General features: G+C 46.3%; 3 protein-coding genes across 4 annotated transcripts; 2 read left to right on the forward strand and 1 right to left on the reverse strand.

The window, feature by feature from the left end:
* Positions 1-187: 187 nt before the first annotated feature.
* On the forward strand, positions 188-3,432 carry dffb (DNA fragmentation factor, beta polypeptide (caspase-activated DNase)). Of its 2 annotated transcripts, XM_084480211.1 has the most exons (8): positions 188-350; positions 463-589; positions 749-934; positions 1,319-1,398; positions 2,171-2,344; positions 2,669-2,769; positions 2,966-3,003; positions 3,126-3,299. In XM_084480211.1, the coding sequence occupies exons 1-8, from the start codon at positions 231-233 to the stop codon at positions 3,146-3,148; spliced, it is 849 nt and encodes a 282-aa protein (XP_084336337.1). In that variant the 5' UTR covers positions 188-230; the 3' UTR covers positions 3,149-3,299. The 2 variants fall into 2 exon arrangements, with proteins under 2 accessions (XP_084336337.1, XP_084336336.1); XM_084480210.1 differs by lacking the exon at positions 2,966-3,003 and having other exon boundaries at positions 199-350; positions 3,126-3,432.
* A 128-nt stretch (positions 3,433-3,560) lies between these two features.
* cUnh1orf174 (chromosome Un C1orf174 homolog) lies at positions 3,561-7,393 on the reverse strand. Its single transcript, XM_084480212.1, has 4 exons — positions 7,169-7,393; positions 6,551-6,619; positions 5,927-6,325; positions 3,561-5,541 (listed from the first exon to the last, which is right to left on the reverse strand). The coding sequence occupies exons 1-4, from the start codon at positions 7,175-7,177 to the stop codon at positions 5,359-5,361; spliced, it is 660 nt and encodes a 219-aa protein (XP_084336338.1). The 5' UTR covers positions 7,178-7,393; the 3' UTR covers positions 3,561-5,358.
* A 4,637-nt stretch (positions 7,394-12,030) lies between these two features.
* Positions 12,031-13,622, forward strand: b3gnt7l (UDP-GlcNAc:betaGal beta-1,3-N-acetylglucosaminyltransferase 7, like). Its single transcript, XM_084479537.1, has one exon. The coding sequence runs from the start codon at positions 12,349-12,351 to the stop codon at positions 13,603-13,605; it is 1,257 nt and encodes a 418-aa protein (XP_084335663.1). The 5' UTR covers positions 12,031-12,348; the 3' UTR covers positions 13,606-13,622.
* The last annotated feature ends 681 nt before the right edge of the window (positions 13,623-14,303 follow it).

The following is a 14,303-nucleotide window of genomic DNA, read 5'->3' on the forward strand; positions in this document are numbered from 1 at the left end:
CCACCCATGGTAGATATTACAGTTATTATACTTCCTTCCTTTTTTTTTCATAACCCAACAATGACCTGCCGACGGAAGCAGAACAATGTAGTATGTTTGGTGTGTGTGAACACCTCTCTGTTGAACAGTCTGCCGGGGGAGGGAGGGCTCTCTACCAGCAGCCCTGCGGGTGTGTTCAGTAGTAGTAGTAGTAGTATGGGACTACTTTGTGTCGGAAGCAGACCGCGGTGATGTGCGGACTCGGGAGCATTAAACCTGTGAAACTTAGGAGTTTCGGGGAAACTAATAAGTACGGTGTGGCCGCCAAAGACTTGAAAGAATTGCTCAAAAAGGGTTGCAAGTTGTTACAAGTAAGACTTTATATGCATCTATTTATCTTTTCATTCGGGTTAAAAGACGTCTGTCCGTCAACAACAACCCGCGGGCTTAAAACCACATTTGAACCCTCTTGTTTCCCCGCAGAAGTCGCTGAAAGGCGCTCGGGTTTGCACGTATGATGACGGAACCGAGGTGACGGACGAGTACTTTAAAACTCTACCGCATAACGTGGAGCTGGTGCTGCTCTCGGGAGACGAAGCGTGGAACGGATGTAAAGTAACCCAGTAAAGTCACTTTTGAAGTCACTTGGTGACCATATATTTAGTACAACGTATTTGTTTGTTTTGAGAGGTAACGCTAGCGGGGTTCTTATTTGTAGCATACTGTACGTTTCCTTATCTAATCTACATTTCCCCATTGTGCTTTTCAGTCGCCGCTGACATAGCTCGGCTGCTGAGCACAGACCGGACGTCCAGCCTGCTCCTTGAGGCGGCGAAGGATCTCCTCTCCAATGAGCGGTCCGCCAAGCGGCGTAAGATGCTGGCAGACATGCTGCTCGCCCTGGAGGATCACTCAGAGGTGGAGAGCAGGGAAGACGACCAAGAGTGGTTTCAAGGTGAAGGGCCGGCCTATAGCCTCATCACATAGGTCATTTCAATAGGGGTGTACCAGGGGAAAAAGTTGTGAAAAAGCCAGTCAACCCAGTTCTTGTTTGTACTTTTTATTTTTTTTTATTTTGGCACATTCATTTCATAAACGTCTGATTTAATGGGTCCCAGTATGGACTGTGTGTATTTACTTCGCTGGCATTCATAAAAAGAACACAGCCGTAATGAATGAGGTTGGCCTGTGTTAACCCTGCAGTGAGAGCAAGAGTACCTGATGCAAGAGTTGGTGGTGTAAAAGTGCCATTAAAACAGCCCTTTGAATAAAATGTAATACAATCTTGAGTGCCTTGATCCTAGGCGAGCCCTGAACTTAAAGTGACTCCTTACTTCAGGCGTGGACCCGCGTTTCAAGACCAAGTCAGCCTACATGAAGTACAACTGTGAGAGCAGAATCCGGGGGTATGTGAAGGAGGTAAATGCCAAACTCATTAACATGATATTCCAAAAACGCATTATGTTCTGTTTCCTAAAGCTAGATGTTACTTTTTTGGTGTACATTTCTTTGCAAATACTTTGGTTTGTACGCTTTTGCTGTTGCAGTATCACTTGTAAGTTGCTTTGGAGAAGTCTGCCTAATATCCTGACTTATGATATGCAATTCGCACATATCAAACTGCACATTTGTATAACTGTTGTAGTGGCTTTGTTTTTGTAGTGGCTATGCAGAAAATGAATGTTTCTGTTTAGGAAAACATCCATAGTCACTCCATTATCAGCGCTACAGTCCCACACAGGACCCAATTTAGACCCGGTTCACAGTAGGGAACAACATGTGTAGCTCATAACATTTATAATGGGTCAATTAGATCATGGCATGGCATGCAGTATAGACCCAACTAGTAAGTAGTCAAGTAAATATACATTGACCAGGCTGGTGTTGTGACAAAAATATATACATTGACCAGCTGGTGTTGCTGGTGTTTAGATGACAAACAACACCAAAAGCTGGTGTTGTTTGTCATCTAAACACTTAGGATGAGCTACATCGGATTGTTTTACATTCACAACAGAACTACATCAAGTCATGCCACGTTTCAGCTGTCCAATTCTGCCACCAGATATACACCAATCCACTGCTTATATGTGCACAGGCAAGGGAGAGACTTTGTACAATAGCCGCCCTTTGAACAGAACATAATCGACTTTCTAATGCATGTAAACCACATCCTTCTCATCCTCCTCAGCTGGAGGTTGCGACAAAGAGCATCCAGAAGCCCAGGGTGAAGGAGGAGTTTGCCAAGACGGCGAGCGACCTCACAGACCTCCTGAAGGTGGACAGGTACAACGGACGCTACTTCGACCGCAGCGAGAAGGAGAAGAACCGCCTGTGTACCGCCCAGGGCTGGTTCACCTGCCAGGTGACACACTCACACCCCCGGAGCAGCGCTTTGTATTAGCGGGCTGCCCTTTTTGGCATTTGGCTGCTAAATGTGCTCATCATTAATCATCCGTCTTAACTTAAAAGCTTGAAATCTCTAGGGTGTACGCAAGAGTCAACTCAAAATTTCTGCTCGTAAATAACATTCTTTGTAGATTGATTATGTAATAAAACAACAATTTGTGACACACCATGTGGAACTCATAACGAGCCTCGCAGTCTCTCTCGCTCCCTCTCTGTCTTAAAAAGTTAGGACCCTGTAGCCTCTCACTGTCCCCCTCTAACATTATTTTCAACCTACTAGGGGGCTTTTGACCAAGACCTATGCAAGTCCCTCCACTCCATCAATCCCTATGGCAACCGAGAAAGCCGGATCATCTTCAGCACATGGAACCTGGATCACAGGTAAGCTCGTCTTTGAGGAAGTACATTCACAAGCACTAACAGTCGGCGTTCCAAGTCAAACAAATATTTAAAAAAATTAACTTGGGTATATGATTTGGTCTTTTTAATTGCAGAATAATTTTGGGGTCTTTTCTATGTGTTCTTGAAAGTGCCATAATTCCATTGACCTGCTTCTTTACATTTCTTAAACCGACAGACCAAACCGACCCCTTCTCCTCAGCATAAGAGCCATCAGTAAGATTACTGTATATTCAGGATGAGAACGGTAGTCTTCTACACCATGTTTTCCTGCTGAGTAATGCCTCCAGGTACACGCTAACGACATCGCCATCTTGTTCTCCTTCTGGTGTGAGCAGGATTGAGAAGAAGAGGACAGTGATCCCGGCGCTGGTGGACGCCGTGCAGAACCACCAGAGCAGCGCCATCAACCTCACCTACTTCTACCGCCTGCTGTTCACCACAGACAACCTGAAGCTGGTGCACATTGTGTGCCACAAGAAAGTGCCCCACCTCCTGCAGTGTGACAGCAAGAAAATGTACAAGCGAGCCACCAAGGACCTCAAGCCCAAGACCCCCGGCAAGGAGAAGCGCCCTCGTTTTAAATGAAGTTTGTTTATTAAGGCTATTCTTTGTGCATTTTTATTGATTTCAGTTTAATGGAGAAGAACTGTGAATATTCACTCACTAGTGTTGAAACAGGTAAACTATTGTTAAAGCTGTGAAAATTGTTGCCGTGAGAAATGCATTGTGTTTACGGGTTGCTGAAGTAAGAAGGCAAGCATCAGCTGAGCTTCCAAGCAAAAAAAAAAGGCAGAGCCGTTTATTTGTTTGACATTGGAACAATAAAGTACATTCTTGGACTATTATGGTTATTGGACGTATTTGCGTTCAAGCAGCGCTGATGCATTCATATAAACAAACTAATGCATAAATAAAAGGCAGATGGTAAATCAAGACTACAGACATGTCATCTGGTTGGTCACTACAATTATAAAATATACAACAGATTACTGCTCATATGTATAGTATTTTGTTAGTGCAATAATTTTGAATCTCAATGGATGGAAGGTACAAAGTGGCTCTCGCAGACCTGACCCATCGTGAGAGCAGTTACATTCAGGTCATTGTGGTGCATTCATGACATTCTTGTCTGGTCAAAGAACGAGACCCATCTCAAAGTCTCATCGCTCCCAATAAGATCAGGTTTCTCTGTTTCACACAAACAAATATGGAACCTGATGTCTTTAAAAGCCAATATTCTACCATATGGGGAGTTTTTTTTTCATATACAAGTCATTTCAATATCTACCTACCAGTGAAATCACAAGTGGCAGTAGGCAGTCTACCTTGGAGGGAAGAAGGTAATCGGGGATCACCTCAACCTATTTCTCATACATCTGGGTGGACTGGACACTTGTGAGCTCTCTAGTGGATACGTCTTGAATTGGCTTGAAAATGCCCAATCAGATTCACATCTGGTGAAATGAATGAAAGACACATGAGAGCGAGACCCAGCCAGTCAGACTGGACTGGGCCAAAGTAAGTGCTGATGAAGGCATGCTCCGGTACGTATGCCCCCTCATAGATGGCAACTCGCCGTCGGAGCGAGGGCTCGCGCATACGAGACACGTTACTGAAGGATTAGAAGCGGAGCGAGACGCTGATGTCTCAGGGGACACAAAGCAATTAGGAGCAAGAGTCTTCATGCTAAAATAAAAATTAAAATATTTTACATAATATGCAACGCTGGTGGGGTCCCTAACTATAGTATTGCATGTTCTTTGGTGTGTGTGGCGTGCGCACATATGCTCCTGTCTTCTTCATGGCAGACCTCCATTGACCATTTTATAGGCATCATAAAACTTTACAACATGGTCTTTAAATCCGGGACTGCATGAAAGGGTGGTCCCCCTCCACCCGCCCCCGCTATTGTGTGATTCAGTGTTGAACTACACACAGTGAACGTCATCGAGCTGCTCCAACGCAGTAATGGGATGGATGGATAAGTGGCATTCGTTGAATAGGGCTGGTCGCTTTTCAACGTTAGGGTCTTCTGGGACCTGTGGCCCTAGTGTAGTCACTAGGGTCACCGTTACAAAGGACAAGAACCAGGCCATCGAAAAGGCTTCAACCGCTTCATGATCACAGCTCTTCTAAAATCATGTTGCGTCTATGATACAACTTTATAAAATGATAACCTGTCTGGAGGAGATGACGAGAAAACAGACAAATGGCCATTTGATATGTACTTGGCAGTTAACTTGTTGACTTAAATAAAATTAAGGAAATTTAGGATTAAGTGCTGCATGGATCCTTTTAAACAAGATTACAAAAGGGCTGATCAATTTGATTGATCCAACCCAAACCCTGATATTGTAGTCACCTTTCTGACGATATAAAAATGATTTTCAAAAACCACAAAGATAATAATGGTCCATCTGATCCAAAGATTGTTCCACTTGAACGTCTCTGACAAAAAAAAAAATACTAAATATAAATTTGGCACATGCGTTATAACTACCACGATGTAACAGCCCTCCTACACGGGCAAACAAAAGATTTCCGTTTGGAGCAGTGGTTGTACCCCGACTAACTGTCCCCTTGGTGGCTGAGCTGCATGTCTCTGTCGCTGAGCTGCTCTTCCTCTTCCTCCTCCTCCTCCTCTTCGCTGTCCACCCGGGCAAAGTAGTGCCGCCGGCGCCGCTGCTGGTTCTCCCCCCGCGGGGCCTGGAGTGAGGCCCCAGTTCCCGACGCCGCTGTTGGAAACCCGTCCTGCAAACACAACAGCAGATAGCAGATACAAGCATCACCGATACAACCGTACAAAGCCTGTACCTCAACCGTCACAAAGACTGGATCTTAACTGTCACAAAGACTGGATCTTAACCGTCACAATTGCAACTGTCAAGAATTAAAGTGTCACGAAGAATGGACCCAAGTACTCCTTCAGTGGGCGTGTACTATTCTACAGGTTGGAAAGAGGACTGAATAAAAGAGTGTGATAATACTAGTGTGATAAGACGCAGTTGTGCGACGCATCCCTTATTGTTAAGGTTCAACTGAAAACTGGTTGAAACATGAGCTGGTTTGCTAGATAGCACCAAGGTCCCAAGAATCCCGAACTGATTATTTGGTGAAACATGCCCCTCAGTCTCACCTGCATGGCGTCCAAGTTCCCAAAGAACTGCTCAACAGGGAGGATCTGGTTGCTGTCGTCATCGGGGAAGATGCTCTCAGCGCCGCCACCGACAGCCCCACCACTGTCATCTCCCCCGCCACCCATCTCCTCGTCGTCTCCACTCTCCAGGAGACAGCTCACCCTGCAGCCGCTCCTCCTCTTCCTCCTCTCCTCATTCTCCTTGCCATCCTGCTCCTCCTGAGGCAGGGGCGAGGCAGTGCAGCGTGTTCTGTTGGGGGCCCGCTGGCACTCACAGCTGATGCGGGACGGTTTGTCAGACGGAGGGATCCCCGGGACATGGCTGCAGGACTTCAGGTCAGTCTTGTCAGACTTGTGTCGTTTCCGGTTGGGGGTCTCCCTTCGTCTCCCAGTGGAGGCCTGTGGTTTGAGGATAAGGTATTGGAAGGGGCAGGATAGTCTAGCAGTGGTAAGGGTTTCTTACGCCCAGCTGAAATTCTTGTTAAAAAGATAAGTCACGATAGTCGCTTGGGACAATTTAAAAAACATTGTTAAATGAAAACATGACAAATAAAACAACGATCAAGAAAAATAAAAAGGGTGGTGGTTTTGTAAATGTGACATTTAAGAAATTGACACACTAACCTTACTGGATGCTTTGACATCCGAACTGCAAGTCTTCATTCTGCGTTTCATGTTTCCAAAGCAAGACCTCTGAAAGTGAACACGTTTAGTTTAGTTTTGTTATATCGCAGCACAATCTCAGGTTATAAATAATCTCTGGTATGGACATAACTTCGGTGTGTTATCATATTTGAGCCTCTGTCTACACGCACATCACGTGAAGCTAAAGTGGGGAGCTAGCTGCGCCGTAGCTCCGAGGTGGCAACACTGTCCATCCCTCCCTCGTGTCCACACATTGTTACTAACACGACCTGTATCAATATAACCCGTGTGGTCTGTTGTGTGTCACTTTCATGTGACCACTGTGTCAAATAAAAAACACAATACCCCCAAGGCGCGTTGGACACCGGTAAACAAAAGGAGATCAAACTTTCGTTTCACGACCATTTAAACAGCTCAACGTTGGGATCAAAACACAGCGGTCGTGAATTGCATTTCGCTCGCCGGTTATAGATAATGAAGCTAATTTAGCGTTTGACCCGATTCTCCTTAATTAGCTAGTGGCCATTAATGGTGTTACTTACACTGACTCACTCACACACTCACAAACGCGCACACACACACACACACATCTCTCACATGTCTCATATTCCGAATCTGCGAAGCCTCGACGTTTCCCTCCGGGGTTCCTCCACCGGGGCGCGATAAACTGCTGCTCGTCGTAAAACAAACAAATAATTCATAATCCCCGTCCGTGAGAGCTACATGTTTCCAATGGGCGACACACGGAGAATCGATGGGGGCCCACGGCGAAGCGTCGATCCCTTGATTCCTAGAAGTGGGAGAGCCGGGGTGAAGCGTCTGTTCCTTGATTCCTAGTGGAAGTGGAGAGAGCAGCCGAGGACAGTTCAACCATAGGTCGACGACGCGTCGCGGAGGTGGGGCGCCGCGGAGGTGGCCGGATGAGCCTGATCATTGGTTGCAGCCAGGTGCTGCCTATGGACTGTACATATATATATATATATATATATATATATATATATATATATATATATTTAATACACTATTCACCACTGAAAATATTGGGTAGATAGAAAAAATCGTACTACATAGAGGTAAAGTTTGCGTGAGATCAGAAAAATGATCGTGAGTTGAAACTCGCGAGATGACGCGCGAAATATCGCGTTCTTTTGTACAAAACTCATGGGTCAACTTTTAGGTTCAAAGAGTCACACGGAGAATATAGCGTTTTAATTGCTTTAGTTGTCTGCCCTACACTGTCATGACGCATACGTCTTCGACCGTGAGTCCACGACCCCTAGGCCGTCGACTGAGGTACTGCAGGGGGTCCGCCATTTTCATGTCAATTGTATGCAATGCAAGTACAAGTAAGTCCTACTGTACGCCAGAGGGCGCTATTAGCTCTGCAATGTTCACTCAATGAGTGATTGAGTGACTATAATAACTTATAACATTATATGCATGTAAGCCTATCACAGTTTAATCGATTTACATTAGAGTAAAATTAGGAATAATAAGACGATGTCAAGGCACAGTTGGGGACCACCCCCATCAGCGTCAGCAACAGGTAGGCCTTCAAGATGTTCCGGACTCCTGTAGATTTGAACCTGATGATAACGTCTTAATCAGATCAGTCAACTCCCTCTTTTCTTTTCTTTTTACAAAATAAATATCTGGATAATTGATTCATTAGCTGGTCTTGTATTTTAGTTGGTTTGTTTAATGTTTGATTATTGAAGGAGACACTGTGTCTGAGAACGAGGTGCTGCGGACAGAGTTTGTTCAGAGGTATTGCATCTAATGAATAGTTAATTTAAAAAAAAAATTGACACTAGTTACTATTGGAACTAACTAAAGAATAAGTACTTGTAATTAATGAAAAGTGTGGACTCCAACTAAATGAACAAATGGATTCATTAACATAGTGGGACTTTAACCATCAGTGCTTTGGGTCAACACCAGTAAATCAATGTTTGAGAAACACTATTGATCGCAGCTGGCCTTGATCTATTATCCAACCGAGGTCGCTGGAGGTGATTTGCCCTGACCCATATGATATTTATAGAACTCAAGAAACAAAGAAAAGGGAAACCTAGCAGATAGACTTTAGTCTCTACAGCTCAGTCCGACTCCTTTCACCTGCAATATTTGTCTTTCCATTTGTGATGCAAAAACAACAACACAAATGTATAAAAGCCTGTCTGGTCAGGTACATACCTTCATGCATCATATATAAGAATCCATCACATATGTCCTCCTGAACGTGTGTGTGTGTGTGTGTGTGTGTGTGTGTGTGTGTGTGTCAACATGAAGCTGGTACTCTCCATGGTCGTTGCGGCCATCTTGCTCTCTGATGTCGAAGGTCATGTCGTTCCCACGGCCTCCATGAAATCATTCCGGAATGATCGCCCTTGATTCATGTGGAATTCGTCTAAAAATCCCAAACACAAGAGGAAACGTAGAATCCTCTAGAAAGTGGCTGTCATGGTTTTCCGATGGATGAGAGGAATACTTTGGCCTCCTCATAGTTCCACACGTACCTGTTGATGCTAGTTCGATCCCCGGCTCCTCCTAGTGTCGATGTGTCCCTGAGCTCTGCCGTCGGTCTGTATTAACCGTTGTAAGTCGCTTTGGATAAAAGCGTCTGCTAAATGCCCTAAATGTAAATGTAATGATGCTACCAGCCTCAGTTTCAAACGCTACGATAAAATCCGGGAAGGCGCCGGCATGGGAAAAGCCGTCCTCTATTAACAACTCAGATGGGTTGCGTACGCGTGACTGAACGTGAAAAGGTTTCTGACTGAAACCCCAGCAGCGGTCTAGGGTCTCCATCACCTTTGAGTTCCAGTGAACTCACACACACATGATCTTCTGAACCCATAACCATACTCATCAACATCTGTGTTCATGGCGTGTGTTTGTTGGTTATTTTAGGCTGTCCCTCAACCTGAGTGGACCGGGGGCTCTCTTTGTGGTTCCTGAGCTGGGACCGCTGGAGAACCACGTGTGTTTGGCCTGGGAGTCGCTGACGGGGCGGACCACGATGTATGTCAACAGCCGGAGAGCTGCATCCCCGATCTACCAGAAGGGCCACAGGGTGCGGCCGGGGGGCAGGGTGATCCTGGGCCAGGACCCTGACAGCTTCCTTGGGGACTTCCAGGCCGAGCAGTGTTTTGTGGGGGAGATTTTCAGGGTGAAAATGTGGGACCGTGTTCTGCCTGCAAACACAATTAAGCAGCTGTTCACTGGGAATAGTTTGTCCAATGCCAACGTTCTTGACTGGGCCACGATGAATCTTATACCCACTGGGAGCGTTGTTGAGTTCCAGGAATTCCAGAAAAGCTTGATTACTAATAAAGCCACTCTGCATCATGACGTTGTGTGGCTGGGGTTTGTTTGAGTCACCGCGGGCCTCAGCCGATAATGTAAGAAATACATCGGGGCTACGACTGTTCATCAAATGCAATGATTCACGAATAGACAGGCTCGACAAACTGACCAATAACAACGCCAGGGCTGATCGCTGAAAGCAGAGTCTAACCCTCTCGAGGCGAGGCGGGGATTAAAGGACATCATGTCTACTGACAGAGATTCACAGGGGCCGGTTCGGGGCAGTTTGTACCTGTCCAACTGTGTCAATTAATCCATTTGTTTATTTAGATGGAACAAAAACCTTCAATACAACAAACCAGCTTTACTACTAGCTATACTAGCTACACTAGCTTCAATAGAGCTACCAGCTTCTCTAGCTGTACCAGCTTCACTAGCTTTACCAGCTACACTAGCTACACTATCTTCAATAAGTGTACTAGCTTCACTAGCTATACTAGCATCAGTAGGTATCCTAGCTTCACAAGCTATCCTTTCATGTCCCTGAAGCTCCCTCCGTCTCCCCCTCCCTCCCTTCCTCTCTCTCCCTTCCTCCCTCCCTCTCTCCCTCCCTGTCAAAACATACCTCTGATCTGCTGAACACACATAGACCTGATTGATAGCTAGACCTGATCGATAGCTAGACCTGATCAATAACTAAATATGCCATCACTAAACTTTATCAATGGCCAGACCGGATCAATAACTAAATATGACATCACTAGACCTGATCAATAGCTGGACCTGATCAATAATTGAATATGACATCAATAGATCTGATCAATAATTGATTATGACATCACTAGACCAGAACTTTGCTAATTTCTATCCTCTGTCTTGTAGCATTACATCCTGTCTCAGCCACTGGTACCTTGAAGCACTTGAAGAGAGACAGAGACATAGAAAATAAAGAAATATTGGACCAATTACTGGCATGGGGCTCTGAAAAATGGATCTGCAACTATATTGTCCTTTCCTTTAATAGGACGAATGTCCAGAGTGAACCACGGAATGAGCTCAGAAACGTCAACGGATTGTGGTCCATATAAACCGACACAGGGCCAGAACCCACATAGACCTCACACCGCTGCAGAGACCAAATCAAAGCTTCCTTTTCTATTACCGAATAGTTAAACCGATGCCTATTATATTTCTTGGTGAAAAAATTCACAGGTCTTTCAATAGCGAAATCATCCTCCTGCACCAATACTCCACCATCACCCACATGACTGGCATCGGTTTGCAGTTGAAAAGGTTTATCAAAGCATGGGGCAGCCAGGCAACAGCACCACACACGCACCCTGGCCCTCATAGTTTGTATAATCTAGGCGGGGGACCATGCAGAAAAGGGGTTAATAATTATGCACCAATTGATAGATACCAACCACCAATGCAACGCCCGCATTCTTGGTTGATTACAGTCGACACTTCTCGAGATGTGCAAGAAACGCCACATGAGGGCGCTAGCCGTGCAATATCCATGAGTGAGTGACTGAAGAGAATAACGTATAACTTCGTTATAAGTGCCAACAATGTAACATCAACGTGGGATAGGCCCAAAACTGGAAATGGACGCAGAACGAATTAATTGTTTTATGTTCGAGTAAATGCGAGGGTAATAAGACTGTGACTCAAGGCAGAGCTGGTGTTCCGTCCCCTCCAACCAGTCCAACAGCATAGGTTAAAAGCTGTACAGGGCCAGTATTGTATATGAATATTAAGTACATTATTTATGTTGAACCTCCTGGGTTGGTCTCTCAATTGACTAGTCTAGTGGTTTCTCTGTCATTGATGTCATAGGAGCTCGTGGTCGGGTCTCTCTTGACGTAAATGCACTTATGAATTGAAAGAGGCAAACAAAAATAAGCTTCGGTGTTTACATAATAGTTAACGCATAGTTAGTTAACACACCCAGACCCGGACCCACAGGAGGACGCGGACCCGGGCCCGTCACTCCGATACTGACCTTGTGTCGGGTTCTTGATGTATACAAGAAACACGAAACCTGAGAGTGACGGCTAGGTGTGATGTGAATGGGGGTGGGGGGTGGGCTCCAGAAGTCACTCTAAGGGTGACAAGACAAGGGTGCGGAGAGGGAGTTGCCGGAGAGGCAGGCGGACCTCCTACGAGCGGCATGCAGCATATAGCGGACGTATGTAGGCCTACATATGCTCAGAAAGGGCACATAATCACGCAGCTGTTCTTTTTAATCGGACGTGGAGCGGTGGTGTCGTTGGATGGGGAGATGGAAACGCGACGGGCGGACAGCGGCCCGACGACACTTTACGATACGATACTTTCAGTAGCCCACGAGCAAACTTTGAACGAGGAATAGCCTACTTCCCACAGGTCGGCCTATAGGCTATGGGATGCGTTGAGTGGATAGGGGCATCGTTCGAGGATTTATCGCGGATAGCACCTGTTGCGCAATGGTAATGGATCATCTGTTCAGGAGGAAGAGGTCCGGTCTGCTGAAGACTCTGCTCAGTGTGTCCCTGGTGTTGGTGTGCCTGCTGATGATCCAGAGATTCAACCGTGTGGATAAGGACGACGAGGTCGGGGCGACCCTGAGGCACGCGAGTTGGTTGTGCGGATCGGAGTGTGAGTCGTCGAAAGAGAAGCTGCTCACCAAAAGCCGCCCGACCAACGAGTCCTCGGCTGGTTCCCGCGAGGAATCGGAGGCGACACAGCGGGCGAACGTGTCCAGCGCGCCGCCACCGGCCGCCTGGAACGTGCGCGTAATGAACTGCAGCGAAAACACCGCGGTGAGGACGCAGGACTGGTTCCAGCGTCTGGACTCACGGTTTCACCAGTTTGTGCTTCACAGACACTGCAGGTACTTCCCGATGCTCATCGACCACCCGGAGACGTGCAGGGACGGAGACGTGCGTCTGCTTATAGTGGTGAAGTCCGTTATAGAGCAGCATGACCGGCGCGAAGCAGTGCGTAAGACGTGGGGACGGCAGCAGACCGCGGGAGGGAGGAAAACCAAGACCCTATTCTTGTTGGCCAAACCGACGGACGACAAAGACGCGAAGAACCTGCAAAGGCTCATCGAGTACGAGGACAGGATATATGGGGACATTCTGCAGTGGGACTTCATGGACACGTTCTTCAACCTCACTTTGAAGGAGGTGAACTTTCTCAAATGGTTCGACATCTACTGCCCCGACGTGGAGTTTATATTCAAGGGGGACGACGATGTGTTTGTGAACACCGACAATCTGCTGGATCTTATTGCTTTCCGGGCGGGGGAGGAAGACGCGAACTTGTTTATTGGCGATACCATCTCGAAAGCCAGCCCGATTAGAAACCGCCAAAGCAAATACTACATCCCCAAAGAGCTGTACAACAAACCATACCCTCCGTACGTCGGAGGTGGAGGGTTTCTAATGTCCGGCCAATTGGCCAGGCGACTCTATGTGGCCTCGGAGGATCTGGAGTTGTTCCCGATCGACGACGTGTTTTTAGGCGTGTGCCTGGAGAAGCTCCAGCTGGCCCCGGAGAAGCACCCGGGGTTCAAGACCTTCGGCATCACCAGGCGCAGGTCCGTTCGGATGAACAGCGAGCCCTGTTTCTTCAAGGGTCTCATCGTGGTGCATAAACTGAGTCCACAAGAGCTGCTCAACATGTGGACCGTGTTGCAGAACGAAGAGCTGGTTTGCGCAAGGAGGACGTTGGTTTGACGCGAGGCAGTGCGCCTTTACGCACGAGGCATATGTGCCTACTCTCCCCGTCATCTCAAGGAGGCCAATATGATATCGACATTTTCTTAGTATTTGTCGAGTAAAGTTACCCCTGCGGAGTTTTTTTTATTTTATTTTGTTCCAATTTGGGAAACAACTTGTTCCTAATGTGTCACACCAAACATAACTTATTTGCTGTTTCTCTCAGCCAATGTAGGCCTATGGTCCGCAGTTTGGCATGCAACCACTCATTTTAGTCGTATAGGCTCCCATATGCTACAGAAAGTAACACTGGACACATTGCATTCATGGTATTAGACCATGGGTGAAAATGTCCAGCAAATGGCATATCTTATTCTAACGACGTGGTATCCAATAACTGCATGACGCCTGAACAGGTAAAATCGTGCCATCGTTGTTCTCAGGGTAGACCCAGCCTCACGGTGGATACCAGCTCATTCATTCAGCACACTCGAGAAGATCGTAAGAATAACTGACCAAACAGAATAGATTAACTTAATGAAAAGGTTGCAAATGACCCAAATTGATCAATGCAGCCATGTGGGAGGAATACGTGTTTTATTTAATAAAGATGATTGTTGATGGTATAGGGTTGACGTCTAAGTAAGTTAATTAAGTAAGTTAATTTTAGTCATTGTTTAATTCATGTTAATTTTTAAAGGGTTGAAGAGGTCAAT

This window comes from Micromesistius poutassou (genome assembly GCF_964030765.1).
Source record: "Micromesistius poutassou genome assembly, chromosome: 15".
In the NCBI taxonomy this organism is placed as follows: Eukaryota; Metazoa; Chordata; class Actinopteri; order Gadiformes; family Gadidae; genus Micromesistius; species Micromesistius poutassou.

Excerpts from the sequence above, each read along its gene's own strand:
- dffb (XM_084480210.1), top strand. The coding sequence starts at position 231 with ATGTGCGGACTCGGGAGCATTAAACCTGTGAAACTTAGGAGTTTCGGG. Across the intron at positions 351-462 it reads AGGGTTGCAAGTTGTTACAA|AAGTCGCTGAAAGGCGCTCG; the intron begins GTAAGACTTTAT and ends GTTTCCCCGCAG. Across the intron at positions 1,399-2,170 it reads TCCGGGGGTATGTGAAGGAG|CTGGAGGTTGCGACAAAGAG; the intron begins GTAAATGCCAAA and ends CATCCTCCTCAG.
- cUnh1orf174 (XM_084480212.1), bottom strand. Across the intron at positions 6,326-6,550 it reads ATGTCAAAGCATCCAGTAAG|GCCTCCACTGGGAGACGAAG; the intron begins GTTAGTGTGTCA and ends CTCAAACCACAG. Across the intron at positions 5,542-5,926 it reads GGAACTTGGACGCCATGCAG|GACGGGTTTCCAACAGCGGC; the intron begins GTGAGACTGAGG and ends TTGTGTTTGCAG.
- b3gnt7l (XM_084479537.1), top strand. The coding sequence starts at position 12,349 with ATGGTAATGGATCATCTGTTCAGGAGGAAGAGGTCCGGTCTGCTGAAG.